Source organism: Hemitrygon akajei, chromosome 19, assembly GCF_048418815.1.
Source record: "Hemitrygon akajei chromosome 19, sHemAka1.3, whole genome shotgun sequence".
Lineage (NCBI taxonomy): Eukaryota > Metazoa > Chordata > Chondrichthyes > Myliobatiformes > Dasyatidae > Hemitrygon > Hemitrygon akajei.
In genome coordinates this window covers 108,956-136,452 of record NC_133142.1, presented here as the reverse complement: position 1 = coordinate 136,452, position 27,497 = coordinate 108,956, and the positions used below count along the sequence as shown (strand labels likewise).

Here is a 27,497-nt window from a genome sequence, read left to right as displayed (position 1 = left end):
AGTTCATCAGTTATTTCTTTGTCCCCCATTTCTTCCTCATCAGCATCATTTTCCAGTGGTCCAATATCAACTCTCACCTCCCTTTTATTCTTTATATAACTGAACATATTTTTGGTATCCTGCTTTATATTATTGGTTAATCTGCCCTCATATTTAATCTTTTCCCTTCTTATAGCATTTTTAGTTGCCTTTTGTTGGATTCTAAAAGTTTCCTAATCATCCAACCTCCCACTCACTTTTGCTACCTTATATGCCTTTTCCTTGGCTTTTATGCAGTCCTTAACTAACCTTGTCAGGCATGGTTCCTTATCCCTTCCATTTGAGAACTTCTTCCTCTGTGGGACATATCTATTCTGCACCTTGTGAACTGTTCCCAGAAACTTCAGCCATTTCTGCTCTGCCCATCATCCCTGCCAAGATCCTCCTCCAATCCACCTGGGCAAGCTCCTCTCTAATGTCTCTGTAACTCCCTTTATTCCATTGCGATACTGATACATGTGAGATATGCTTCTCTCAAATTGCAGTATGAATTCAATCATATTGTGATCACTGCTTCCTAAGGTTTCCTTTATGTTAAGCTCCCTAATAAGATCTGGGTATTACACAACACCCAATCTGAGATAGCCTTTCCTCGAGTAGACTCAAGCACAAGCTGCTCTACAAAGCCAATGGATTGGCATTCAACAAATTCCCTCTCTTGTGATCTGACACCAACCTGATTTTCCCAATCCCTTTCATATTGAAGTCTCCCATTACAATTGTGTCATTACCCTTATTACATACATTTTCCAGTTCTCTTTGCAATTTCAACTCCATATATTGGCTACTATTTGGAGTTTGGAGGCCTATATATGATTCCCATAATGGTTTTTTACCCTTACAATTTCTTAACCCCACCCACAAAGATTCAACATTTTCTGACCCTATGTCACCTCTTTCTAAAGAGTTATGTCCATCTGTTACAGAGCCACACCACCACCTTCCTGCCTGGTCTTTCGATACAAAATATATCCTTTGATGTTAATAGACAATAGACAATAGACAATAGGTGCAGAAGTAGACCATTCGGCCCTTCAAGCCTACACCGCCATTTTGAGATCATGGCTGATCAATTACTATCAATACCCGGTTCCTGCCTTGTCCCCATATCCCTTGATTCCCCTATCCATAAGATACCTATCTAGCTCCTTCTTGAAAGCATCCAGAGAATTGGCCTCCACTACCTTCCGAGACAGTGCATTCCAGACCCCCACAACTCTCTGGGAGAAGAAGTTTTTCCTTAACTCTGTCCTAAATGACCTACCCCTTATTCTCAAACCATGCTCGTAACTATGGCCTTCTTTCAGCCACAACTCAGTGATGCCCACGATGTCATACTGACCCATCTCTAATTGTGCCACGAGTTCATCCACCTTATTCTGAATGCTACGTGCATTTAAATACTGCACTTTCAGTCCTGCATTCTTCATCCTTTCATATTTTGCCTCTGTAGTACAATTTAGCTGTTTGCTCTCAAAGGTTTCAAAGGTTTCAACGGTACATTGAATGTCAGATCAATGTATATAATATACATCCTGAAATACTTTTTCTTTGCAACCATCCACAAAAACAAAGAATGAATGACGGTTAAATGTTAGAACCCCAAAGCCCCTCCCAACTCCCCCTCCCATGTGTAATCAGCAACAAAGCAACGATCCCTCGTCTCCCACCAGCAAAAAAAGCATCAGCACCCTCCATCGAGCACTCAGGTGTGTAGCAAAGCATTAGTAAAGGCACAGACCTGCAGTACCCCTAATGACTACTCATTCACCTGGTAATTCAATATACTACTGGCTCTCTCTCTCCCTAATAAGAGAAAAAGAGGTGTCTCTGTTTTTACAGCAAGAAGGGAACATAACAAACAACTCACTGATTTATGATGTTAAAAGTCTGTTGCATCACTTTTTCCGAGCTCTGTGCCCAAAGAACTTGGGTCTCTGGGCACACAGCCAGCAACCAGCTTGCTGCTTTCGATCTTCCATCTCCCATGACACACTGAATTTCTGCAGAGGCATTGACCTTCGGTCCACCCATCTCCTAAGCCACAAAATCCTGGAACTCCGAAAGTGAGCTAAACTCCTAGGTTGCATCCTTGGCATATCGAATAACAGCCAGTTGTGAAACTCCTAGAGCATGTCGCATTCCTGCAAAGAACTGAAGTCAGCATGTAACTCCAGGTCAGGGTCTTCAAAAGAACCTTGAAAAGGAAAAATAGAGATATTATAGATAGAAATAGGGTTAGGGTTAGGGTTAATAACATAACCCTAACCCTTACTCTGGATCCAATGCCACACAAAAAACTCAATAAGCACATTGAAAACAACAAAAACACAATTCATACAAATGCATAAGATTAACTTGTATACACAGACTGATTGGTGGTATATAAATAGACACAAATGTAATAGGAGCATTCATTTCAATAGGACTAGAATATAAAACAAAACATGTAATGCCGACACTTTATAAAGTATGGATCAGACTGCACTTGGAGTATAAAGAGCAGTTTTGAGCCTCTTATCTAATAGATGTTCTGGCATTGGAGAAGGTCCAGAGAAGGTTTACTAAGAATTATTCCAGAAAATGAAAGGGTTAATGTGTGAGGAGTGTTACATGACTCTAGAACTGTACTCCCTGGAGTTCAGAAGAATGAAGGAGGGAACTCACATATTGAAAGGCTTAGATAGCTTGGATGAGGAGACTATGTTTCCAAGTGTGGAGGAATCTAGGACCAGAGAGCAAGCCCTCAGAATTACAGGATTACAGGCCTCAGAATTACAGGATGTAACTTTAGAACAGATATGAAGATGAATGTTATTATCCAGATGTTATGTGTCTGTGGAATTCATTGCCACAGACTGCTATAGAAACCAAGTCATTGGGTATATTTAAAGCGGAGGTTGATAGGTTATTGATTATTAAGGCCATCAAAGTTCACAGGGAGACTTCCTCACCAGAAGACTACACTCTGTGCAGATCGGAAATAACATCTCTATCTCGCTGATAATCAACAATGGCACACCTCAAATTGTGTGCTTAGGCCACTGCTCTACTCTTGCTACACCCACGACTGTGTGGCTAGGCACAGCTCAAATGCCATCTATAAATTTGCTGATCACACAACTATTGTTGGCAGAATTTCAGATGGTAACGAGAAAGCATAGAGGAGTGAGGTATAATAGCTAGTTGAGTGGTGTCACAGCAGCAATCTTGGGCTCAACATCAAAGACAGCATAAAAAACTAAGGAGAGGGCATACAATGTAGCAAAAATGATTATGAATCTAGAGGATTGGGAAGTTTTTCAAAACCAACTGAAGACAACAAAACAAAAAAGCAATAAGGAGAGAACTTGAAATATGAAGGTAAAATAGCCAAAAATATGGAAAAACTACCAAAATATTTTCTTGATATATAATGAGTAAAAGAGAAGCAAGAGTAGACATTAGTTGACTATTATACTGGAGAGGAAGTAATAGAGGACAAAGAAATGGCGGTGAAACTGAATAAGTATTTTGCATCAGTCAATGGTGTCACGTACCCCGTGACGGGTTAAAGAACCAACAGAAATAGAAAACACCATGAAGTCTGGTATTGCTATAACCTAATGCTATTTATTAATAACTACGCAATACAGTAATATAAATGCAGATATATCAAACAGGTTAGCAATGATTATATATGTGTGGAAACAGGAAAACCAAGCTTCTTCAAGTCTAGGGGTAAATTGATACAGTCTTACGATTGATGAGTAAAGTTCAGTTCAGTTCGTGGTATTGAGTCCAGTAGTGACGGGGGGTGGGGGGGGGGGGGGGAAGAGAAGAGAGAGAGAGAGAGAGGGGGAGAGAGAGAGGGGGGGAGGGAGAGAGTTTTGAGTCTTCAGGTAAGCTGACGCCGTCGATCGTCCCGTTGTCCTCCGAAATCCTTTGGTCACCGACTGTGACCATAATAAAGGGGACTGTTCTTCTGTGGTGGAATTATTAACCCAGGCAAGGGTTGGACACACGAATAACTCACCACCGGTCACACCCTTTTCACACTGCGAGAGCCACTGATCGATCCTCCAAAACCTACCTTTTCTGTGGGCACAACAAAGCTCGTTCAGTGTCCAAAACCATGAGTCTGTAGGTTTATCAGTTGACCCACTATTTATCTCAGCATGCTGAACACCAGCCGTCTATCAAATAACACCGCCCTCGGTCACCATGGCGACCCATGAGCTGCACGTTGCTCTTTCTCTGCAAAAACTCGCAAGCAGGCAGTGTCCTTGTATATTCAAAACAAGCTTGCAGAGAAACCATGACACCATCTCCGAGCAATCCTTCTCTCTCTCTCTCCCTAAGAACAACAACTCTCTGTCTTTTCAAAAACACAGTTCATAGGGGTAATTCAGAACCCCGTCACAATGGAAACAATTGAAGCATACTGGAAATTGGGGAGAGTCAGGGAGCAGTGGTGAGTATAGTTATTCTTACTGAGGAGGTGCTTCAGAAGCTGGAAGTTCTGAAGTCACCTGCACCAGATGTACTACACTCCAGGGTTCTAAAAGAGGTAGCTGAAGAGATTGTGAAGACATTAGTAGTGTTTTTTCAATAATCAGTTGATTTTTAAATGGTTCCAGAAGACTGGAAACTCAAAGTGTCATACAACACTTTAAAAAGATTTGGGGGGGGGGGGTGATCGAAGGCAAAATACAGGAAAATACAGGCCAGTTTGCCTGATATTACTGGCTGGCAAGATGTTAGAATCCATTATTAATGATGTGGCTTTGGGCTGCTTGGAGGCAAATTATAAAATAGGCTTAAGTCAACAGGGTTTCCTTCAGGAGAAATCTCACCACACAATTTTGTTTGAATTCTTTGAGGAAATAACAGGCAGAATAAACAATGGAGAGTCAGTAGATCCTGTTTACTTGGGGTGACACGGTGGCATAGTGGTTAGTGTAACACTATAACAGCACAATGACAGGGTCTGGGTTCAATTCCACTGCCATCTTTAAGGAGTTTGTGTGTTTTCCCTGTGACTACATGGGTTGCCTCACACAGTTAAAAGACATGAGTTAGTAGGTTAATTAGTCACATTGGTGTAATAGGTGGCATAGGCTTCATGGGCAGGAAAATCCTATTACATGGTGTACCTCTAAATAAAAATAACAGATATTTTCAGAAACCTTATATGAGGTGCTTTACACAAGTCTGCTAAACAAGATAAGGGTCCATGGCCTTATAGGAAGGATACTAGCATGGACAGAAGATTAGTTGACTGGTAGAAGGAAAAGAGTGGGAATAAAGCGGGTCTTTTCTGGTTGACTGCCATTGACTAGTCATGTTCTGCAGTGGTCTGTGTTGTGTCACGTACCCCGTGACGGGTTAAAGATCCAGCAGAAATGGAAAACACATTAGAGTCTGGTATTGCTATTAACTAATAGTGTTTATTAGTAACTACGCAATATAATAATATAAATGCAGGTATATCAAACAGGTTAGCAATGATCATAGATATATATATGTGTGGAAATAGAAAAACCAAGCTTTTTCAAGTCTAAGGGTAAATGGATACAGTCTTACGATGATCAAGAAAGCTCAGTTCAGTTTGTGGTAGTTAGTTGAGTAACGTTGGAGAGAGAGAGAGGTGAGAAGTGAGCTGATGCCGTCGATCTTTCCATTGTCTTCCGAAATCCTGTTGAAGTCACCGACTGTGACCATAACACAATGCAACTGTTTTTCAGTGATGAAATTATCACCAAGGCAAGGGTGGACACACAAATAATTCCCCACCGGTCATACCTTTTTACACTGCGAGAGCCACTGATTGATTTCCCCGAATCAATCCTCCAAAAACCCCACCTTTCTGTGGGTACAACAAAGCTCGTCCAGTGTCCAAAACCGTGTGTCTGCCTGTGTATCAGCATACCTGGTATTTATCCCCACATGCTGGACACCAGCTGTCCATCAACCTCCTCCGCCCTCCTCTCTCTGTAAGAGTTTTACAAGCAGGCAAGTGTCCTTGTGGAGAGGTAAACAAGTTTGTAGAGAAACCATAACATCAATCTTTCGAGAATTCTCTGTCTCTCTCTCTCTCTCTCAATAGCAACTCAGTGTCCAAAAGCCAGTCTCATTCTCCTGACATTTTAAAGTGATAGTCCACAGAAAATATGAACCCTAGGGGTACATAACAGATGGGACTGCTTCTTTTCACTTTATACATTAATGATGTGGATGACTGAATTTATGTCTTTTTTGGCCAGTTTTGTAGATGATACAAAGGTAAGTGGAGGAGCAGGTAAAGATGAGGAAGCAGGGGGAATGCAGAAGGAGTTGGACAGATTGTGAGAGATGGAATACAGTGTAAGGAAATTTAGTGGAAGGAATGAAGGGGTAGACTATTTTCTAAAAGGGAAGCAAATTCTGAAATCAGAGGTCCAATGTGTCTAGGAATCCTACTGCAAGATTACTTTAATGTTAACTTTCATATTTAGTCAGAGGTAAAGAAGATAAATGCAATGCATTATGCCTCTCCAAATTCATCAACTTACCAACCACTGAATTAAGACTCACTGGTCTATAATTTCCTGGGCTATCTCTACTCCCTTTCTTGAATAAGGGAACATATGCAACCCTCCAATCCTCTGAAACCTCTCCCGTCCCCATTCATGATGCAAAGATCATTGCCAGAGGCTCAACAATCTCCTCCCTCGACTCCCACAGTAGCCTGGGGTACATCTTGTCTGATCCCGGTGACTTATCCAACTTGATGCTTTCCAAAAGCTCCAGCACATCAACTTTCTTAATGTCTATATGCTCAAGCTTTTCAATCCGCTGGAAATCATCCCTATAATCACCAAGATCCCTTTTCTGTGGTGAATACTGAAGCAAAGTATTCACTAAGTACCTCTGCTACCTCCTCCAGTTCCATACACACTTTTCCACTGTCTCACTTGATTGTTCCTATTTTCTGACGTTTTATCCTCTTGCTGTTCACATACTTGTAGAATGCCTTGGGGTTTTCCTTAATCCTGTCTGCCAAGGCCTTCTCATGGCCCCTTCTGTCTCTCCTAATTTCATTCTTAAGCTCCTTCCTGCTAGCCTTATAATCTTCTAGATCTCTATCATGACCTAGTTTTTTTAAGCTCTTCTTAACTAGATTTACAACCTTTGTACATCATGATTCCTGTGCCCTACCATTCTTTCCATCTCATTGGAACGTACCTATGCAGAATACCACACAAATATCCCATGAATATTTGCCGCATTCCTGCTATGCATTCCCTGAGAACATCTGTTCCCAATTTATGCTTCCAAAGTTCCTACCTGATAGCTTCATATTTCCCTTTACTCCAATTAAATGCTTTCCTAACTTGACTGTTATCCCTCTCCAATGCTATGGTAAAGGAGATAGAATTGTGATCACTATCGCCAAAATGCTCTCCCACTGAGAGACCTGACACCTGACCAGGTTCATTTGCCAATACCAGATCAAGTACAGCCTCTCTTCTTGTATGGTGAGCTGGCCTTCATTAGTTAATGAGCTGGGACATAATGTTGCACTTCAAAGTGTCAGCTACACTTAGATAAGTGTGTTCAGTTCTGGTTATTTCATTATAGAGAGAATGTGGATGTTTTACAGTGTGCAGAAGAGATTTACCAAGATGCTGACTGAATATGTATAAGTGTATTTGTGTAAAAGATGATGCAAGGCATTGATCGTGTGGATAGACAGGCGCATTTTCCCAGGGCTGGAATGGCTAGCGTGAGAGGGCAGTTTTAAGGTGCTTGGAAGTAGACACAAAGATGTCAGGGGTAATTTTTTTATGCAGAAAGGAGTGAGTGTGTGGAATGAGCTGCCAGTGACAGTGGTGGAGGCAGATACAATAGGGTCTTTTAACAGACTCCTGGACAGGTACAGCTTAGAAAAATAGAGGGCTATGGGTAACCCTAGGTAGTTTCTAAGGTAAGGACATGTTCAGCACAGCTTTGTGGGCTGAAGGGCCTGTATTGTGCTGTAGGTTTTCTATGAATCTTCTATAGAAGCTAGATTGAGTGAGCTAGAGCTTTCCTCTTTGGAGTATGAATTGATTTCATAGCATTGTACAAGATAATGAGGTATGGATTGAGTGGATAACCAGAGACTTTTCTTCATAGGGTGGAAATGGTTCACACAAATGAGCATTACTTTAAGGTCATTGGAGGAAGGTATAGGGTCCAATGTCAGAGATATTTTTGACATAGAGTATGGCACATAGGTGGAACGCCCTGCCATGCTTTATAGTAAAGGCAGATACATTCGTGTATTTAGGAACTCTTCGGTGATTGTTAAAAAAAAATGGAGGGCTGTACAGGAGGGGAATGATAGATTGATCAGTTTAAAAGACTGGCCCAATGTTGTGAGCCGAAGTGCCTGTAATGTGATGTAGTGTTCTATGGTGAATTTATTTGAAGTATAATCATGTAGATGGTACATAGTATTTGTTGAGAATTAGTGTGTAAGTATAATGGATCCAGTTAATTGGGGCAGCCACATATTTAAGAAAACTTAAGAGAAAAAAGATCATCGAGAAAATAGCTAGGTATTCCTTCCTTTATTTGGGGCAGTCTCCACTTAACTAGGACAGGAAACTGTTACTGAACATTTTCTAAGTAGCCTCAGTCGCAATCACTTGTGTGGCAGAAGACACTACACCATGCTTAGAGCAAACAGTTTTTAAATAGCGTCAATTGCTTGTGTTTGTGTTGAAAAAGCAGTGATTTATGTCACTGATAGTTGGCGAGAAATAAGTAGTAAGACAATTCAAAACTGTTCTGCTCACTGCGATTTTAAGCATTCAGGCTTGGAAATGTCAGAAATGGCCGGGAGTGAAAATGAAACAATTTCATTCCTTCAACAATTAGGAACCATGATGAATTTGAATCATCTTAAATGTTACAATGAAAATTAAGGTTTGGAGGATGTAATTGTCAAAAGCATTGGATTAAGGCAGACAATATTCTGCACAAGGTGCCTGCACTGATTGTTGACTTACAGTCAATCAAAAGAACATGGCCACAGACATTGGATTAATTACCCATTCAAAAAATATTAGGAACTGATACAGTTTTATGGTACTGCCATAGTATTGGTAGTGTTCTTCTTTGTTTTGTATTTCATTTAAGTACATAATGTTAGTTAAATGGTACACTGACTTTTTTAAAAATATCTTTTTAACAATTTCCATGAAACTTTGGCTAATTGGGATAGCCTCCTAACTGGGCGAAATGGTGCACCAATTAACCAGAATCTGCTGGACACTGCAAATACTAAACACCAATTTGCTCGTGATATCATTCTGATTTTATTAATTCCACGGGATAGCTCACTGCATTCTTCAGCTCTTCGCAGAACATTTTCTGTGTTAGCACATAAACCAATGTGTTGGTGGATAGATTTATTAAGACAAATCCACAATATTTAACTCAAGTCCAATGAAAGACTAATATTACTAGAGCAAACCCCTCCTGTGTCCAGTTCCAGGTGTGATGAACAGCAGCAATAACTGCAGAATCTGACACCAACAGTCACTCTTGAACTTGCAACTAGATTCACCAATTTTGATAGTTCAAAATTCAAGTTATTTAAACTGCCTCCCATGAATTCACTGGTGTTTCTGTAAATTGGGAGACTGAATATATCCCTTCCCACAGATAGAGCAGGTGAATAATGTACCCCCACTGTGCACTTACCAGTGCAGAACTACACTTTTCATCTGAGTCACAAATCCTTAGCTTTAGATAGCAGCATCTCAGCTGTGCTTGGGTGGTCCAGTGCACCGATTTCTGGAACACTTTATCCTCTGAACGCATGCGCATCTTTTGGCACAACTTTTGGACTGTTGGCAGCTCCACATTTGATTCACAATGATAGTATATTCTTAAGCTCACAGACTTCTGGGTAAGAACAGTTTTCAAGCATTGTCACCCCTTACCAAATGACACCAATCCAGCCACTCCTTTTGTAAGAATTCAGTGGCTAGTTCAACACAACAAGCTACCACAAGCAATATACTCTATGTCAACAGGCATTGAATGTGTCAACACTCTAAGTAACCCTAATTTATTTTCTCAATCAACTTCCAAACATTGCTACACTGTCATTCGATGCCATGACACCCCTCCCCTTCATCATATGCTCTTAGCTGTCCAGAAGCTGAAACTCAGGTGCAGAACTGGGCGTGAAGAGCAGCAGCAATAATTGCAGAATTCAACACCAAGTCACTTTTGAACTTGCCTCTGTATTCAGCAAGTCAAGTCTGCAGGTGATATGACTGAGTCAAAGCCTTCCTACAGTCTGAGCAGATAACTGCATCTCCCCAGTGTGAATTGGCTAGCGTGCCAATAGGTCAGATGACCAAGTGAATCCCTTCCCACAGTCAAAGCAGGTGAACAAACCTTCCCCACTGTGAACTCCGATGTACTTTCAGTTTAGCTGCCTTAGTGAATCCCTTCCCAAAGTCTGAGCATGTGTTAAGCCACTTCCCAGTGTGAAATGACTGGTGTGCCTGTAGATCATATGATAGAATAAATCTCTTCACACAGTGAGAACTGGTGAATGGCCTCTCCCCAGTGTGAACTCACTGATGTGCCAGTAGGTCAAATGATTGAGTGAATCCCTTTTCACAATCTGAGTAGATGAATTGCCTCTCCCCAGTGTGAACAGACTGCTGTGTCAAGTCAAATGACCAAGGGAATCCCTTCCCACATTCTTAGTGAGTAGACGGCCTCTCCCCAGTGTGAACTCGCTGATGTACCTTCAGATTAGATGCTCGAATGAATCCCTTCCCACACACGGAACAGGTGAAAGGCCTTTCCCCAGTGTGAACTCGCTGGTGTGTCTGCAGGTCATGTGATCGAGTGAATCCCTTCCCACACACTGAACAGGTGAATGGCTTCTCCCCAGTGTGAACTCGCTGATGTGTCTTTAGGGAATACAATTGAGTGAATCCTTTCCCACACACTGAACAGGTGAACGGCCGCTCCCCAGTGTGAACTCGCTGGTGTGCCTGTAGGGAAGATAATTGAGTGAATCCCTTTCCACACACCGAACAGGTGAAAGGCCTCTCTCCAGTGTGAACTCGTCGGTGGGCCTGCAAGGAAGAGGACTGCGTGAACCCCTTCCCACAAACTGAACAGGTGAATGGCCTTGCCCCAGTGTGAATTCGCTGGTGTGTCTGTAGGTCATGTGATCGAGTAAATCCCTTCCCACACACTGAACAGGTAAATGGCCTCTCCCCAGTGTGAACTCCCTGGTGTGCTTGTAGGCCACATAATCGACTGAATCGCTTCTCACACACTGAACAGGTGAATGGCCTCTCTCCAGTGTGAAGTCGCTGATGTGCCAATAACACAGAGGATCGAGTAAATCCCTTCCCACATACTGAACAGGTGAACGGCCTCTCCCCAGTGTGAATACGCTGGTGTGCCTGCAGGGAAGATAACTGAGTAAATCCCTTCCCACACACTGAACAGGTGAATGGCCTCTCACCAGTGTGAACTTGCTGGTGTGCTTGTAGGTCCCATGATCGAGTGAATCGCTTCTCACAGACTGAACAAATGAACGGCCTCTCTCCAGTATGAAGTCGCTGGTGTGCCAATAACACAGATGATCGAGTGAATCCCTTCCCACACACTGAACAGGTGAAAGGCCTCTCCCCAGTGTGAACTCGCTGGTGTCCCTGTAGGTGACGAGATCGCGTGAATCCCTTCCCACACACCGAACAGGTGAATGGCCTCTCCCCAGTATGAACTCGCTGGTGTGTCTTTAGGTGGGATGACTGAGAGAATGCCTTCCCACACTCTGAGCAGGTGAACGGCGTCTCTACCATGTGAACTCGCTGGTGTGTCTGTAGGTGGGAGAACTGAGTGAATGCCTTCCCACAGTCCAAACAGGTGAAAGGTCTCTCCCCAGTGTGAACTGACTGGTGTGCCAATAGGTCAGATGACCATGTAAATTGCTTCCCACAGTCTGAACAGGTGAAAGGCTTCTCCCCAGTGTGAACTCGCTGATGTATCTTTAGCTTAGATGGCGTAATGAATCCCTTCCCACAGTCTGAACAGGTGTATGGCCACTCCCCAGTGTGAACTGACTGGTGTGCCTGTAGGTCAAATGATTGAGTGAATCCCTTCCCACAGTCTGAGCAGGTGAACGGCTTCTCCCCAGTGTGAACCCGCAGGTGTACCAATAGGGGAAATGATTGAGTGAATCCCTTCCCACACACTGAACAGGTGAACGGCCTCTCCCCACTGTGAACTCGCTGATGTACCAATAGAGCAGATGATCGACTGAATCCCTTCCCACACACTGAACAGGTGAATGGCCTCTCCCCAGTGTGAACTCGCTGATGTGCTTGTAGGTGAGATAACTGAGTGAATCCTTTCCCACAGTCTGAACAAGTGAATGGCCTCTCCCCAGTGTGAACTCGCTGGTGTACCAATAGGGCAGATGATCGAGTGAACCCCTTCCCACACACTGAACAAGTGAATGGCCTCTCGCGAGTATGAACTCGCTGATGTGCTAATAGGTTAGATGACAGAGCGAATCCCTTCCCACACACTGAACAGGTGAATGGCTTCTCCCCAGTGTGAACTCGCTGGTGTACCAATAAGGCAGATGATCGATTGAACCTCTTCCCGCAGTCTGAGCAGGTGAACAACATCTCCCCAGTGTGAAGTGACAGGTGTGCTAATAGATCAGATGAGAAAATCAAAGCCCTACAGTCTAAGCAGGTGAACAGTCTCTCACCAATGCGATCACATCGCCGAGTGAATCTCCTTCCGCACACGGAACCGTTGAAGTCTCTGTCCTTTCTGAACTCAGTGGTGTGTGTCAGGGTTGGCAGAGTGAGTAAATCTCTTCCTATACATGGAGCAAGTATATGTCCCCTCACTGACGTGAATTTTCTAATGTATCGTCAGCTTGGGTGACTGAATGAATTGCTTCCTGCAGACAGAACAGATGAACCATCTCACTGTAATATGAACTTGCTGATGTATCTTCAGCTGAGTGACTGGGCAGATCCTGTCCACCACAAACATCAGGTGAATGGCCTCTCTTCTCTGTGAATTCCCTTGTGTTTCTGTGGCTCGCTGAGTGAGAGAATCCCACACTGAGAAAATCTCAAGTGATCAAATGCTGGTGTGTTCTCAGCAACCTACTTCCAGTGGATTTCACAGTTACAACATAAAACTTCACTTCAGGCACAAATCATGTTTCCAACAGGGATGGGATACTTCTTCATCTCCTAGGATCAACAACAGATATATTGGTATCTGATCACTCCATAAATATCTGGACAGAGGCATTAAAACTCACAACCCTAATGCTGCTTGTTGTATAAGACTCCTGCACAAAAATTCTTTGTCATTTCCAACCTGTAAAAAGATTTACAAAAGCCATCAATGGGTGAAGGACAGCATTTCAGATTAGATAATTTTAGTCTCTATGGTGATGTCTGAATTCACATTGTTACAGCAACATTTAATCCAAGTTTGAGAAACCACTCTTGATCTTCTAACTGGGACAGATCAGGGATCTGGACTGACCATCCAGTTCTCCGACTGTTTTCCTGTCCATATCAGAATGGGCCATTTTTGCCCATCTTCAATCTGTGAAGTAGCTCAGGCTGGCTCCCTCCATTTGTATTATTGAAGTTCTGTTCATGTTCCACATAATCCTGACAATTCTGGACAATGTTTCTCACCCTCTGCATGCCACCTTGGCTGAGCAGAGGAGCACTTTTAGTGATAGACTGAGACAAATGCGCTGCTCCAAAGAGTGCTATATGAGGTCATTCTTACCCTCGACCATTAGGCTCAATAATGAGTCAACTAATAGCCAGGGATGTGATGTCCCCCTCCTATTACAGGTAACTTAATTTTTATTCTTTCTTACTTCTCTTCTAATATTTGTATTCTTGTATATCTGTGCACTTGTAATGTTACTGTGGCATTTTAATTTCCTTTGGGATGAATAAATTATCTGTCTATCTACAAAAAGCACATAATATTACATTGTGGAACCTGTGCGCTCTCCCCCACTGATGGTACTGGATGCATCAATTATGGCAAAGCTAATGAATATGAAGTGGAGAACAGTAGTATTTCCATTTGGAGTGTGGTATTTTTGTGATGTGAAAGCTACGGGTGACTTGTTATCCATGATAAAGCTGTTTATATTGTTATGTATCCAAAGAGAATAAAGTAGTAGAAAACATGTTCTGAACGAGATGAGGTAGAAAAAAAGTGATTTTCTCAAGAACTAAGTCTGATTTAAATATTTTGTTGTTTTTTTTCCCCCCGTGCAACTCTAATACACATTTTCATTGACTGAAAAACTCTTCATCTGAGATTAACTCAGAAATATATTCTTGTAACACACACAAAATGCTGTAGGAACTCAGCAGGGCAGGTAGCATCTATATAAAAGAGTACAGCTGACATTTCAGGCCAAGTCCCTTCGGCAAGACTGGAGGAAAAAAAGCTGAGGAGTAGATTTAGAAGGTGGGGGAAGGGGAGAGAGAAACACAAGGTGAAAGGTGAAGCCTGAAGGGGAGGGATAAAATAAAGAGCTGGGAAGTCAATTGGTGAATGAGATACAGGGCTGGAGAAGGGGGTGACTGATAGAAGAAGACGGAATGCCATGGAAGAAAGAAAAGGAGGGAGGAGCACCAGAAGGAGGCGATGGGCAGGCAATGAGATGAGAGAGGGAAAAGGGGATGGGGAATGGTGAAGGGAGGGGGGTGGCATTACTGAAAGTTCGAGAAATTGATGTTTATGCCATCAGGTTGGAGGCTCCCAGATGTTCCCAGGTGTGGTTCCTCCAATTAAATGTGGCCTCATCACGATAGTGGAGAAGGCCATGGATAGACATATTGGAATGGGAAGTGGAATTAAAATGGGTGGCCACTGGGATATCCCACTTTTTCTGGTACTGGTGAAGTGGTCTCCCAATCTACCTCAGGTCTCACTGCCACACCAGGAGCACCGCACACAGTATATGACCCCAACAGACTCACAGGTGAAGTGTCATCTCACCTGGAAGGATGGTTTGGGGCCCTGAATGGTAGTAAGGGAGAAAGTGAAGGGGCAGGTGTAGCACCTGTTCGTCGACTGCACTCGCTTCTATAGATGCTGCCTAGCCTGCTGAGTTCCTTCAGCATTTTGTATGTGTTGCATGGATTTATCTGCAGATTTTTTCTTATTTGTTAATATATTCTTGTATCAACTTCCTAATCGTAGGATGTGTCTGAGAGACCCAACCGCTCCCCATTCGAATCATTTCACCTGCGTTATCAAGCACGAATACAAGGGATTGTCACCCATGGATGCTTCTTTACCCAGAAACCCCTCGAACGAGAGACCTGTCTATCGGACGGGTCCAAAGATACGCATGCGCATCAGAAATAGCGCCAGCTCCTTCCCTTATCAGCAGATAGCTCCCCCAGGCCCGGGTACGGATCGTGGGGCTGAGAGAAGGAAAGGACCAGGTACATCCCGGGGTGTGGGGCCACAATGTGTCCGTAGCTCGTAACATTTGTCCCTCAGTCGCGGTTCGGATGTCTGTGTAGATGAAAAACCCGACCGGAGACGCGTTCTTACCTGCCGCCGATCCTTCAGAGCCTATCGCCTACTGAGCGCATGCGCGAGAATAGGAAACGAAAAAGTGATGTGCACAATAGCCCGGAACTCGCCGTGATGCTTACGCATGCGCACTTGATCGCGAGGTCTTGGGTCACGGTCGCCGTATTTTGAAGCACCATAGTGCGCTTCGCAGCTCTGGCAGCATCTGTGGCAATGAGTAAACAGAATTAGAATTCGGATATTTAGTTAAATCTTACATCCATCCCACAACGCAAGGAAGTGAAAATCTGTGCAATGACTCCATTGCAATGTACAGACATGGTAATTTATAAGTCTAATTGCTTGTAGAAAGAAGCTGTCCCGTAGCTTATTGGCCATGGCTTTAATGCTGCGGTACTGTTTGCCAGACGAAAGCAGATAAAACAGTTTATAGTTGGGGTGACCAATGTCCCCGATGATCTTCCAGGCCTTCTTTCTGCACCTGCTGTTATAGATGTCCTCAGTGGAGGGAAATTCACATCCACAGATGCGCTGGGCTGTTCGTTTCACTCTCTGCAGTGGCCAGCGATCAAGGTTGGTGCAGTTCCCATACCAGGCAGTGATACAGCTAGTCAGTATACTCTCAATGGTGCCTTTGTAGAAGGTCTTGAGGATTTGGGGGTCCATGCCAAACTCCTTCAGTCACTGAGGTGAAAGAGAAGCTGCTGTGCTTTTTTGCCACAAAGCCAGTGGTGTGTACAGTCCAGGTGAGATCATCAGTGATGTGTATACCGAGGAACTTGAAACTACTCACCCTCTCAATTGCAGACCCATTGCTGTTGATTGGGGCAAGCCTGTCTCCTTTCCTCTTGTAATCCATGATCAGCTCTTTTTGTTTTTTGGACATTGTTATCTTGGCACCACTGTGTCAGGGTGTTAACCTCTCCTCTGTAGGCTGTCTCATCACTGCTAGGAATAAGGCCCATCAAAGTTGTGTCATCTGTGAATTTTAACAGCAGATTGGAGCTATATGTGGCAATACAGCTGTGGGTGTAAAGGGAGTAAACCTGTGTAGAGGGGCAGAGGTGAAGGAGCCCATCCTGACCACCTGTTGGCATCCAATAGGAAATCTAGGATCCAGCTGCACAAGGTGTGCAGGGCGAAGTCTCTGAGCTTCCTGTAAAGTCCAGAGGGCATTATGGTGTTGAATGCTGAACTGTAGTCTAGGAACAGCATTCTAACATATGCATCCCTCTTCTCCAGGTGAGTGAGGACGGTGTGTAGTGATGTGGCTATGGTGTCATCGGTAGACTGGTTCCTTCGGTAGGTGAATTGTGGGGGTCCAGTGTGGGTGCTAGCATGCTGCAGGTGTAATCTTTAAGCTGCCTCTCAAAACATTTGCTTATAATTGAGGTGAGTGTGACAGGGCGCCAATTGTTCAGGCATGCTACCTTGGTTTTCTAACGTACAGGAACAATGATAGACAATTTGAAATAGGGGAACACTACACTCTGGGAGAGGGAGAGATTAAAAATATCCATAAACACACCAGCCAGCTGTCAGCCCACACTTTGAGGACATGCCCTGGGATGTGGCTGTTGACACGTTGGTATGTTGTACATATGTCAGCCTCGAAGATGACCAAGATACAAGTCTCTTTGGCAGCTCTCAGGGGTTCAGTCCTATCAACCTTGAATCAAGTGTAAAAAACATATAGCTCATCTGGGAGCAAGGCATAAATATTGGCTGTATAGATGCATTTCCTCTTGAAGTCCACGCTTGTGTGCAGTCCTTGCCATACGCTGTTGTATGTCATTGTCGCAGAGTTGTGACTGGATTTTGTCCTTGTGTTGCCATTTTGCCACCTTGATGGCTGTAGGTAAATCATAGTGGCAACCTTTGAGCTCCTGTTGTTCTCTGGAGGTGGAGGCTTTATCCCTTGCGCTGAGAGCAACAACACACTGAACTATTTATCCAAGGCTTCTGGTTCGGATAGACCCAGACCGATTTTTGGGGAACAATGGCTTCAGTGCACTTCCGAATGAAGCTTGTGACCACCTCCGTGTACTTGGAGATGTTCTCAACTCAAAGTACCTCCCAAGTGACGCTATCAAAGCAGTCTTGTAACATTGAGTCTGATTGGCTGGACCATCAGTAAATGGTTTTCTCTATGGCTGCTTCCTGTTTGAGTTTCTTCCTGTAGGTGGGCAGGAACAACATGGAGGAATGGTCAGACTTTCCAAACGGAGGGCGGAGAAGTGCTTTGTAAGTGTTATAGGAGGGAGAGTAGCAGTGGTCGAGTATGCTTCTCCTCCCCATGTGCTCACCTCGATGTGTCAGCATAACTTCAGGTAAGCTCTGGTCAGCGACACTTGTTTAAAGTCTCCAGTGATGATGAAAGCAGCCTCTGGGTGTGTGGCCTCATGGAACTTGATAGTTTTGCAAAGTTCATTGAGAGCCAGGGTGGTATTGGCCTGTGGTGGGATATACACAGCTGTAATAATAACAGATTGTAGCGATGTGCTACACACAGTGCTGAAATAACGACACGCAGTCGGTAAGTCGTTTCAAGACTAGTTTATTCAAACTTCGCGGTGCTGGCATTTAATCCCTAGCGCCCGCCCTCTCCGGGTGGAAATGACGTCAGAGGTGCATTACCAACGTCTCCCCCCGTGCGCTGGCTATTTGTGAGCCGGTTCGCCTGCGCAGAAAGTGGGTCGCCATATACCCCCCCCCCCCCACCAGAACTGGCGATACACCCCCCAATGTCCACAGTCTGGATCAGCCTCTGTTTGGGAGGTCTGCCTCTGCGCCGCGGTGCATGAACCTCGACCGGCTGCGCCAAGTCCACATGGGCTGGTTTGAGTCGGTCCACCGTGAAAACCTCCTCTCTCCCCCCAATGTCCAGAACGTACGTGGATCCGTTGTTGTTGATCACCTTGAATGGCCCCTCGTACGGCCGCTGTAGCGATGCCCGGTGTCTGCCCCTTCGTACAAACACAAACTTACAGTTCTGCTGGTCTTTGGGTACATGGGTCGGGGTCCGTCCGTGCTGTGAAGTTGGTACGGGGGCCAGGTTGCCGAGCCTCTCACGTAGTCTGTCCAGGGCTGCTGCGGGTTCTTCCTCTTGCCCCCTTGGGGCAACTCTCCCGGGGCGCGCCATACACCAACTCGGCCAACGAGGCGTGCAGATCCTCTTTGGGCGCTGTACGAATTCCAAGCAGGACCCAGGGAAGCTCGTTCACCCAGTTAGGTCCTCTCAGGCGGGCCATGAGAGCCGACTTCAAGTGACGGTGGAAACGCACCACTAGTCCGTTCGACTGTGGGTGGTAGGCAGTTATGTGGTGCAGCTGCGTTCCCAACAGGCTGGCCACAGCCGACCACAGGCTGGAGGTGAACTGGGCGCCTCTGTCGGAGGTAATGTGGGCCGGTACCCCGAAGCGTGCTACCCAGGTTGCGATCAGTGCTCGGGCGCAGGAATCGGCAGATGTGTCGGTGAGCGGGACCGCGTCTGGCCACCTCGTGAACCGGTCTACCATAGTTAGGAGGTACCGTGCTCCTTGGGACACTGGTAGGGGGCCCACGACATCCACATGAATGTGGTCGAACCTCCGGTGGATGGGTTCGAACTGCTGCGGCGGGGCTTTAGTGTGGCGCTGCACCTTGGCTGTTTGGCACTGTGCGCATGTTCTGGCCCATTCACTGACCTGCTTGCGAAGTCCGTGCCACGCGAACTTGCTGGAGACCAGCCGGACGGTTGTCCTGATAGATGGGTGCGCCAAACCGTGTATGGAGTCGAAAACTCGCCGCCTCCAGGCTGCCGCGACGATGGGGCGAGGTTGGCCGGTAGCTACGTCGCACAGGAGGGTCCTCTCACCTGGGCCTACGAGAAAGTCCTGCAGCTGCAAACCCGAGACTGCGGTCCTGTAGCTGGGCATCTCGTCGTCTGCCTGCTGCGCCTCCGCCAGTGCTGCATAGTCCAGCCCCAGGGACAGGGCCAGGATAGCTGGTCTGGAGGGTGCGTCCGCCACGACGTTGTCCTTTCCCGAGACATGCTGGATGTCCGTTCTGTACTCAGAGATGTAGGACAGATGTCGCTGCTGGCGAGCCAACCAGGGATCGGACACCTTTGTGAACGCGAAGGTCAACCGTTTGTGGTCCGTGAACGCGGTGAACGGCCTGCCTTCTAAGAAGTACCTGAAATGCCGAATTGCCAGATACAGTGCCAACAGCACCCGGTCGAAAGCACTGTACTTGAATTAGGGTGGTCGCAGGTGCTTGCTGAAGAATGCCAGGGGTTGCCAGCGCCCCTCGATGAGTTGCTCCAGCACCCCACCGACTGCTGTGTCGGACGCGTCCACCATGAGTGCAGTTGGATCGTCCGTTCTGGGGAGCACCAGCATCGCGGCATCTGCCAAGGCTTCCTTGGCTTTAACGAAAGCGGCCGCGGCCTCCTCGACCCAAGTAATGTCCTTGCCTTTACCCGACATCAGGGTGTACAAAGGGCGCGTGATACGGGCTGCTGAGGGGAGGAAACGGTGGTAGAAGTTCACCATACCAACGAACTCCTGCAGGCCTTTGACCGTGTTGGGCCGGGCAAAGTTGCGGATCGCGTCTACCTTGGCGGGCAGAGGTGTTGCCCCGTCTTTGGTAATCCTGTGGCCCAGGAAGTCGATGGTATCGAGACCGAACTGGCATTTGGCCGGGTTGATCGTGAGGCCGAAATCACTCAGGCGGGAGTAGAGCTGGCGGAGGTGGGACAGATGCTCCTGACGACAACTGCTGGCTATAAGGATGTCGTCCAAGTAGATGAACGCAAAGTCCAGGTCGCGTCTCACCGCGTCCATTAGCCGCTGGAAAGTCTGTGCGGCATTCTTCAGGCCGAACGGCATTCGGAGGAACTCGAACAGGCCGAATGGGGTGATGAGTGCTGTTTTGGGGATGTCTTCAGGGTGCACCGGGATTTGATGGTATCCCCGGACGAGGTCTACTTTGGAAAAGATTCTTGCCCCGTGCAGGTTTGCTGCAAAGTCCTGTATGTGCGGCACGGGGTAGCGGTCTGGAGTTGTAGCCTCGTTCAGTCTGTGGTAGTCGCCGCATGGTCTCCAGCCCCCGGCTGCTTTGGGCACCATGTGCAGGGGGGAGGCCCATGACCTCCGTACGATCCCCAATTCCTCCCTCCTCTTGAACTCCTCCTTCGCCAGGCGGAGCTTTTCCGGGGGGAGCTTTCGTGCGCGGGCGTGGAGGGGTGGCCCCTGGGTCGGAATGTGGTGCTGTACCCCGTGTCTGGGCATGGCTGCCGTGAACTGCGGTGCCAGAATCGATGGAAAGTCCGCCAGGATTCTGGTGAATTCGTTGTCCGACAGCGTGATTGAGCCCAGGTGTAGGGCCGGCAACTTGGCTTCAGCCAGGGAGAATGTCTGGTAAGTCTCGGCATGTACCAGTCTTTTCCCTTGCAAGTCGACCAGCAGGCTGTGAGCTCGCAAGAAGTCCGCCCCCAGGAGTGGTTGGGCCACCGCGGCCAGTGTGAAGTCCCATGTGAACTGGCTGGCGCCGAACTGCAGCTGCACTGTGCGGGTGCCGTAGGTCCGTATCGTGCTGCCGTTTGTGGCCCTCAGGTTGGGTCCTGGCTTCCTGTTGCGGGTGTCGTACCCCGTCGGGGGCAAGACGCTGATCTCCGCTCCCGTGTCGATCAAGAAGCGGCGTCCCGACTGTTTGTCCCAGACGTACAAGAGGCTGTCCTGGTGGCCAGCCGCCATAGTCATTAGCGGCAGCTGGCCCTGGCCCTGGCCCTTGCAGGGCGGGCGACAACGGCGGGCTTTTGTGCCCCACCGCTGGTGGTAGAAACACCACTGTTCACTGGCCTCCTCACTCCTGCCTCTGTGTTGTGTGCCCCCCCCCCCCCCCGCCCGCCCCCGCCGGGCCTGGTCTGGTCCGCTGTTGGGCGCATGGCCTGGTAATCTGACCGACGGACGCCACGCTCTCCCTCTTGGCTTTCCACAGCACGTCTGCCCGGGCCGCCAACTTCCGGGGGTCGCTGAAATCTGCGTCGACCAGCAGCAGATGTATGTCCTCGGGCAGTCGCTCTAGGAACGCTTGGTCGAACATGAGGGAGAGGGCTTGTGTCCGTCAGCCAGAGCCAGCATCTCGTTCATCAATGCTGACGGCAGTCTGTCTCCCAAACCGTCCAGATGAAGCAGGCGGGAACACCTCTCACGCCGTGAGAGGCCAAAGGTCCCAATGAGCAGCGCCTTGAATGCTTCATATTTGCCTTCTTCCGGGGGCGACTGTATGAAATCCGCAACTTGGGCGGCCGTCTCCTGGTCAAGGGCGCTCACCACGTGGTAGTAACGCGTGGAATCAGAAGATATCTGCAGAATCTGGAACTGGGCTTCTGCTTGGCTAAACCACACACGTGGTCGCAGCGTCCAGAAAGTCGGCAGTTTTAGCGAAACTGCGTGAACAGATGAAGAGTTGGTCATCTTTGGTCCAAATCCCGTTTGGACCGTCGGGGTCACCAATGTAGCGATGTGCTGAAATAACGACACGCAGTCGGTAAGTCGTTTCGAGACTAGTTTATTCAAACTTCGCGGTGCTGGCATTTAAATCCCTCGCGCCCGCCCTCTCCGGGCGGAAATGACGTCAGAGGAGTATTACCAAAGTTTCCCCCCCCCCCACCCCCCGCGCGCTGGCTATTTGTGAGCCGGTTCGCCTACGCAGAAAGTGGGTCGCCACAAGATATAAATTCTCTAGGCAGCCAGAAAGGTCGATATTGCAGCATAAGGCACTCCAGATCCGTGAAGCAAAAGGTTTTGAGGGTGTGCATGCTAACTGGGTCACACCAAACGCCTTTACATTTCGAACAGTGACTTTTCTTTGGATTGAAAGTGAAGGGAGAAGACGCCGGGGGTTGGGGAAGAAGGATAGCTAAAATGTGATAAGTGAAACCAGATGGGTGAAAAGGGCTGGAGATGAATAAATGCAATAGCAGAGGAGAGTAGGCCATGGGAGAAAGGAAAGAAGGAGGGAACTCAGGGGGGTGTGATTGGCAGGTGAGGATAGATAGGAGAGATTGAAAGAGTTAGATAGAGCTCTTAAAGATAGCAGAGTCGAGGGATATGGGGAGAAGGCAGGAACAGGGTACTGATTGTGGATGATCAGCCATGATCACATTGAATGGCGGTGCTGGCTCAAAGGGCCGAATGGCCTATTCCTGCACCTATTGTCTATTGAGGCCAGAGAGATTTGTAAACCACAGTGTAACATTTACATGGATTTCTGCCACTGTAACAACATTACTCTTACTGCTGCACTCCAAGTGGCCAGGAGGTTCAAACACATCTTGATGCTTACATCTGCTTATTCCTCCCCTAAAGTGCAGTGATTTACTTTGGAAGTACAAATTTGAAGGCAGGGTACTCTTGAGGCTGTTCAACAAGCAGGAAAGATTCCAGCATGGATAGAGCAATGGCTAATGGGCAGAAGGCAAAGAGTGAGAATAAAGGGAGCCTTTTCTGATTGGCTGCCAGTGACTAGTGGTATTCCACAGGGGTCTGTATTAGGACTGATTATTTTTACCTTATACATCAATGATTTGGATGATGGAATTGATGAGTTTGTTGCAAAGTTTGCAGATGATACAAAGATAGGTGAAAGGACAGGTAGTTTTAGGATTAGGGTTAATTTGCTAAGATAAGAGCCCAAAACTGCTCACAATACTTCAAGTGCTTTATAAATTCTCAACATTACATTCTTACTTTTATATTTTAGTCCTCTTGAAATGTATGCTAACATCGAATGCTCAACTTTCTAACTGGAAGACCATAGTCTGTGCAGATTGGTGATAATATCTCCTCTTCCTTGCTGACAGTCAACACTAGTGCACCTCAGTGGTGTGTGGTTAGCACACTGCTCTACTCTCTTTATACCCATGGCTCAAATACTATCTATAAATTTGCTGACGATACAACCATTGTTGGTAGATTCTCAGGTGGTGATGAGAGGGCGCACAGGATTGAGATATACCAACTAGTGGAATGGTGCTGCAGCAACAACCTGGCACACAACATCAGTAAGATGAAAGAGCTGATTATGGACTTCCAGAAGGGTAAGATGAAGGAGAACATTCTAATCCTCGTAGAGGGATCAGTCGTGGAGAGAGTGAGCAGTTTCAAGTTCCTGGGTGTCAAGATCTCTGAGGTCCCAACATATTAATGCAGTTGTCTGCAGCTAGTTTTATGTGTGTGCTCCTTAAGTTAGAGAAGTTACTTTCAGCAATATCACCATTTGCATAGAATAGAGCTTTAGCGTTCTCAGAGCAAAAGAAAGCCAATATTGCGCACTCTCTCGGGACTTTGACATGAATTGTAAAAGAGAACTGAATGTAGATATTGGATCCCTGGAAAATTGATGCTGGAGAAGCAGTAATGGGAGATGGAAATGGTGGATGAACTGTCAGTATTTTGCATCAGGCTTCACAGTGGAAGAAACTAGCAGTATACTGGAAGTCCGAGTGTCAAGGCTGAAGTATGTGAAGTTGACATTATTATGGAGAAGGTTCTTAGGAAATTGAAAGGTATGAAGAGAAATGAGTAACTTAGAAGAGATGGCATACACCCAAGTGTTCTGAAAGAGGTGGCTGAAGGGATTGTGAAGGCATTCATAATTATCTTTCTATAATCAATTGATTCTGGCATGGTTCTGGAAGACTGGAAAATTGCAAATATCACTCCACTCTTCAAGAAGGGAGAGAAGCAAAAGAAAGTAAATCATAAGCCAGTTATTCTGCTTTAGTGTTTGCAAAAATGTTGGAGTTCATTGTTTTTGATGTGGTTTCGGGGTTCTTGGAGGCACATGATAAAATAGGCCATAATCATTGTTGTGTATTTGAGTGAAAATCGTGCCTGACAAATCTATTGGAATTCTTTGAAGAAATAACAAATATGATAGACAAAGGCTCATCAGTGGATGTTGAGAACTTGGATTATCAGAACACCTTTGACAAGATACCAGACATGAGCTGCCTTAACAAGTTAAAAGCCCATAGTATTACAGGAAAGTTAGGATGTGAGTATGCGGGTAGTGGGCAAAATAACCCTCTAGTGTTTGTGGATCTTGTACTGGAGATGCAGTATCACTTCACCCTGCCACTTTGTTTTTGGCCCACGTTGTCATCATCTTGGTCCCCAACTTGCCTTTATTGGGATCTTCCTCCTTGTTAACATCCATTCTGGAGTTTAAGTTAAAATGGTGGAGTTATTGTTTATGGATAGTGCTTTGGATTTGGATTTGGGGGTTTTTGTAGGGACTGGGTGCTGTGATCTGGGGGTTGTGCAGCAGCTAATTGAGGGGTGTTGTGAGGAGGGACCAGCTTGGGTATAGAGTTAGGTTATGGGGGTTGAGGATTCCTGGTGAAGGGAGGTGGGGTAGGGTGGCAAATGGCATTGTTGTGGGGGGGGGGGTTCCCTTGCAGTAGGGGGGAGGACTGGACTAGGAGCCTAACTGCTGATGATATTGGGTGAATCTGGCTCCTTGATGGTTTGGGTTTATGGGGGTGTGTAGCAGGGTTGGAAATGTTAGGTTTAGGGATAGGGTAAAGGACCATTATGTAAGCCCTTTGTGTGGTGTGGTTTGGGTTATTTGGAGTGCTGTCCACTTTAGTTGGGGGTGCGCGGTCCGTTGGAAGTTAGGGTTAGGGTAAAGGGTAGGATTGGAGATGTTTGTGGGATGGTGTGGTACAGGTGATGTGAGGTGAACCTGGCTCCCTAGTGGGCAGAAGGTTCAGGTTTATGGGGGAGTGTAGGAGGGTTAGAGGTGTTCAGATTAGGGGTATGGCTGGGAGGTGGGGATGTCCTTTTTGGGGACTGGCTTGTGTTATTTGGGGTGCTGTCCAATTTAGTTGGGGTGCGCGGTCCTTAGGAAGGGTTAGGATAAGTGTTAGGGTCAGGGTTAGAGGGTTAGGGTCAGGGTCACGGTTAGGGTTAGGGTCACGGTTAGGGTTAGGGTTAGGGTCAGAGTCAGGGTTAGGGTTAGGTTGAGAGTATGTGGGTAGTGGGCGAATCAGCCCTCTTGTGCTTTTTGATCTCGTCACTTGAGATTCCGTTTCACGCAACCCTGCCACTTTGATCTGGCCCACGCCTTCATTAACCAGGTCCAGCACTTGCCTTTGTTGAATCTTGCCCCTCCTGACGTAGGACATCAGGTTTGTGGGGTTTAGCAAGGGTTAATCGGGGTGTGCTTAGGGTTTCTGGGGCTGAAGACAGGGTTAGTTGGGAAGTGCCAGGAGTTTGTGGGGGTGTGTGCCCCTTTTGGACCTTAGGATTAGGTTTGGATGTTGGGTTGGTGGATATATATGTTTGGCTGGGAGAGGTAAGGCTGCGGAGTTTTGAATGGTGATGTATGAGGTGCTATGCTGGATAGGCTCGTATGGTGAAGCCAGGTTAATCTGGCCCATGCCTTTCATTATCGTGGTCCGACACCCTTTGGTTCAACGAACTGGGTGTGCACTGGGACACATCATCAGTAATGCATCCTCGGATCGTCAGGTGTTTCGGGCCTTTCATCATTACGTCAGGGTTAGGGTTAGTGTTAGGCTGAGAGCATGCGGGCAGTGGGCAAATCAGCCCTCTTGTGCTTTGGATCTCGTCACTTGAGATTCAGTTTCACGCGGCCCTGCCACTTTGATCTGGCCCACGCCTTCATTAACCAGGTCCAGCACTTGCCTTTATTGAATCTGTCCACTCCTGACTTAGGACATCGCATTAGGATTAGGGTTAGGGTTAGGTTGCGGAACTGTCATTGCGACAGGTCACCACCAGGTGGAAGTACTGTCCTCACCTGACCCTTCATTGCGACAGGACACCACCAGGTGGGAGTGTTGTCCACATCTGATCTGTCGTTATGGCAGGACACCACCAGGTGGGAGTATTGTCCACAGACGAACGGTCATTGTGGCAGGACACCACAAGGTGGAATGTTGTCTACAAGGGATCAGTCCTTGCAGCAGGACACCAGCAGGTGGAAGTTTTATACACAGCCAAACTGTCATTGCGGAAGGCACCACAAGGTGAGAGTGTGGTGTCAACCAGCACTTGCCTTTGTTGAATCTGGCCCCTCCTGACATAGGAGATCGCATTAGGATTAGGGTTAGGGTCAGGTTGCAGAACTGTCATTGCGACAGATCACCACCAGATGGGAATGTTGTCCACAGTGGAACTGTCATTGCGGCAAGGCACCAGTAGCAGGGAGTGTTGTCCACATCTAATTTGTTGTTATGGCAGGACACTACCAGGTGGGAGTATTGTCCACATCTGATCTGTCATTGTGGCAGGACACCAGAAGATGGGAGTGTTGTTTACAACGGATCAGTCCTTGCAGCAGAACACCACCAGGTCGGAGTGTTGTGGACAGTGGAAGTGTCATTGTGACAGGTCACCACCAGGTGGGAGTCATGTCCACACTGGACCTGTCATTAAGGCAGGACAGCACCAGTGGAAGTGTTGTCCACAGTGGATCTGCTGTTTCAGCAGAACACCACCAGGTGGGAGTGTTCTCCATAGATGGGTTGTCATTACGGCAGGACACTACCAGTTGAAATGTTGTCCACGGTGGTCCTATCATTGTGGCAGGACAACACCAGGTGGGGGTGTTGTCCACATCTGATCTGTCGTTATGGCAGGACACCACCAGGTGAGAGTATTGTCCACGGACGAACTGTAATCATAGCAGGACACCACAAGGTGAGAGTATTGTCCATGGACGAACTGTCATCGTGGCAGGACACCACAAGGTGAGAGTGTTGTCTGCAAGAGATCAGTTCTTCCGGCAGAACACCAGCAGGTGGGAGTGTTGTCCACACCAAAACTAACATCGTG

At 46.7% G+C, this 27,497-nt stretch overlaps 1 protein-coding gene across 2 annotated transcripts; it reads right to left on the bottom strand.

Annotated features, from left to right (window-relative positions):
- Positions 1-5,459: 5,459 nt before the first annotated feature.
- On the bottom strand, positions 5,460-15,703 carry LOC140741674 (uncharacterized). Of its 2 annotated transcripts, none has more exons than XM_073071937.1 (2): positions 15,664-15,703; positions 5,460-13,437 (listed from the first exon to the last, which is right to left on the bottom strand). In XM_073071937.1, exon 2 carries the CDS (start codon positions 12,720-12,722, stop codon positions 10,773-10,775), a length of 1,950 nt encoding a protein of 649 aa, XP_072928038.1. In that variant the 5' UTR covers positions 12,723-13,437; positions 15,664-15,703; the 3' UTR covers positions 5,460-10,772. The 2 variants fall into 2 exon arrangements, with proteins under 2 accessions (XP_072928038.1, XP_072928039.1); XM_073071938.1 differs by having other exon boundaries at positions 5,460-13,307; positions 15,664-15,697.
- Positions 15,704-27,497: the final 11,794 nt, after the last annotated feature.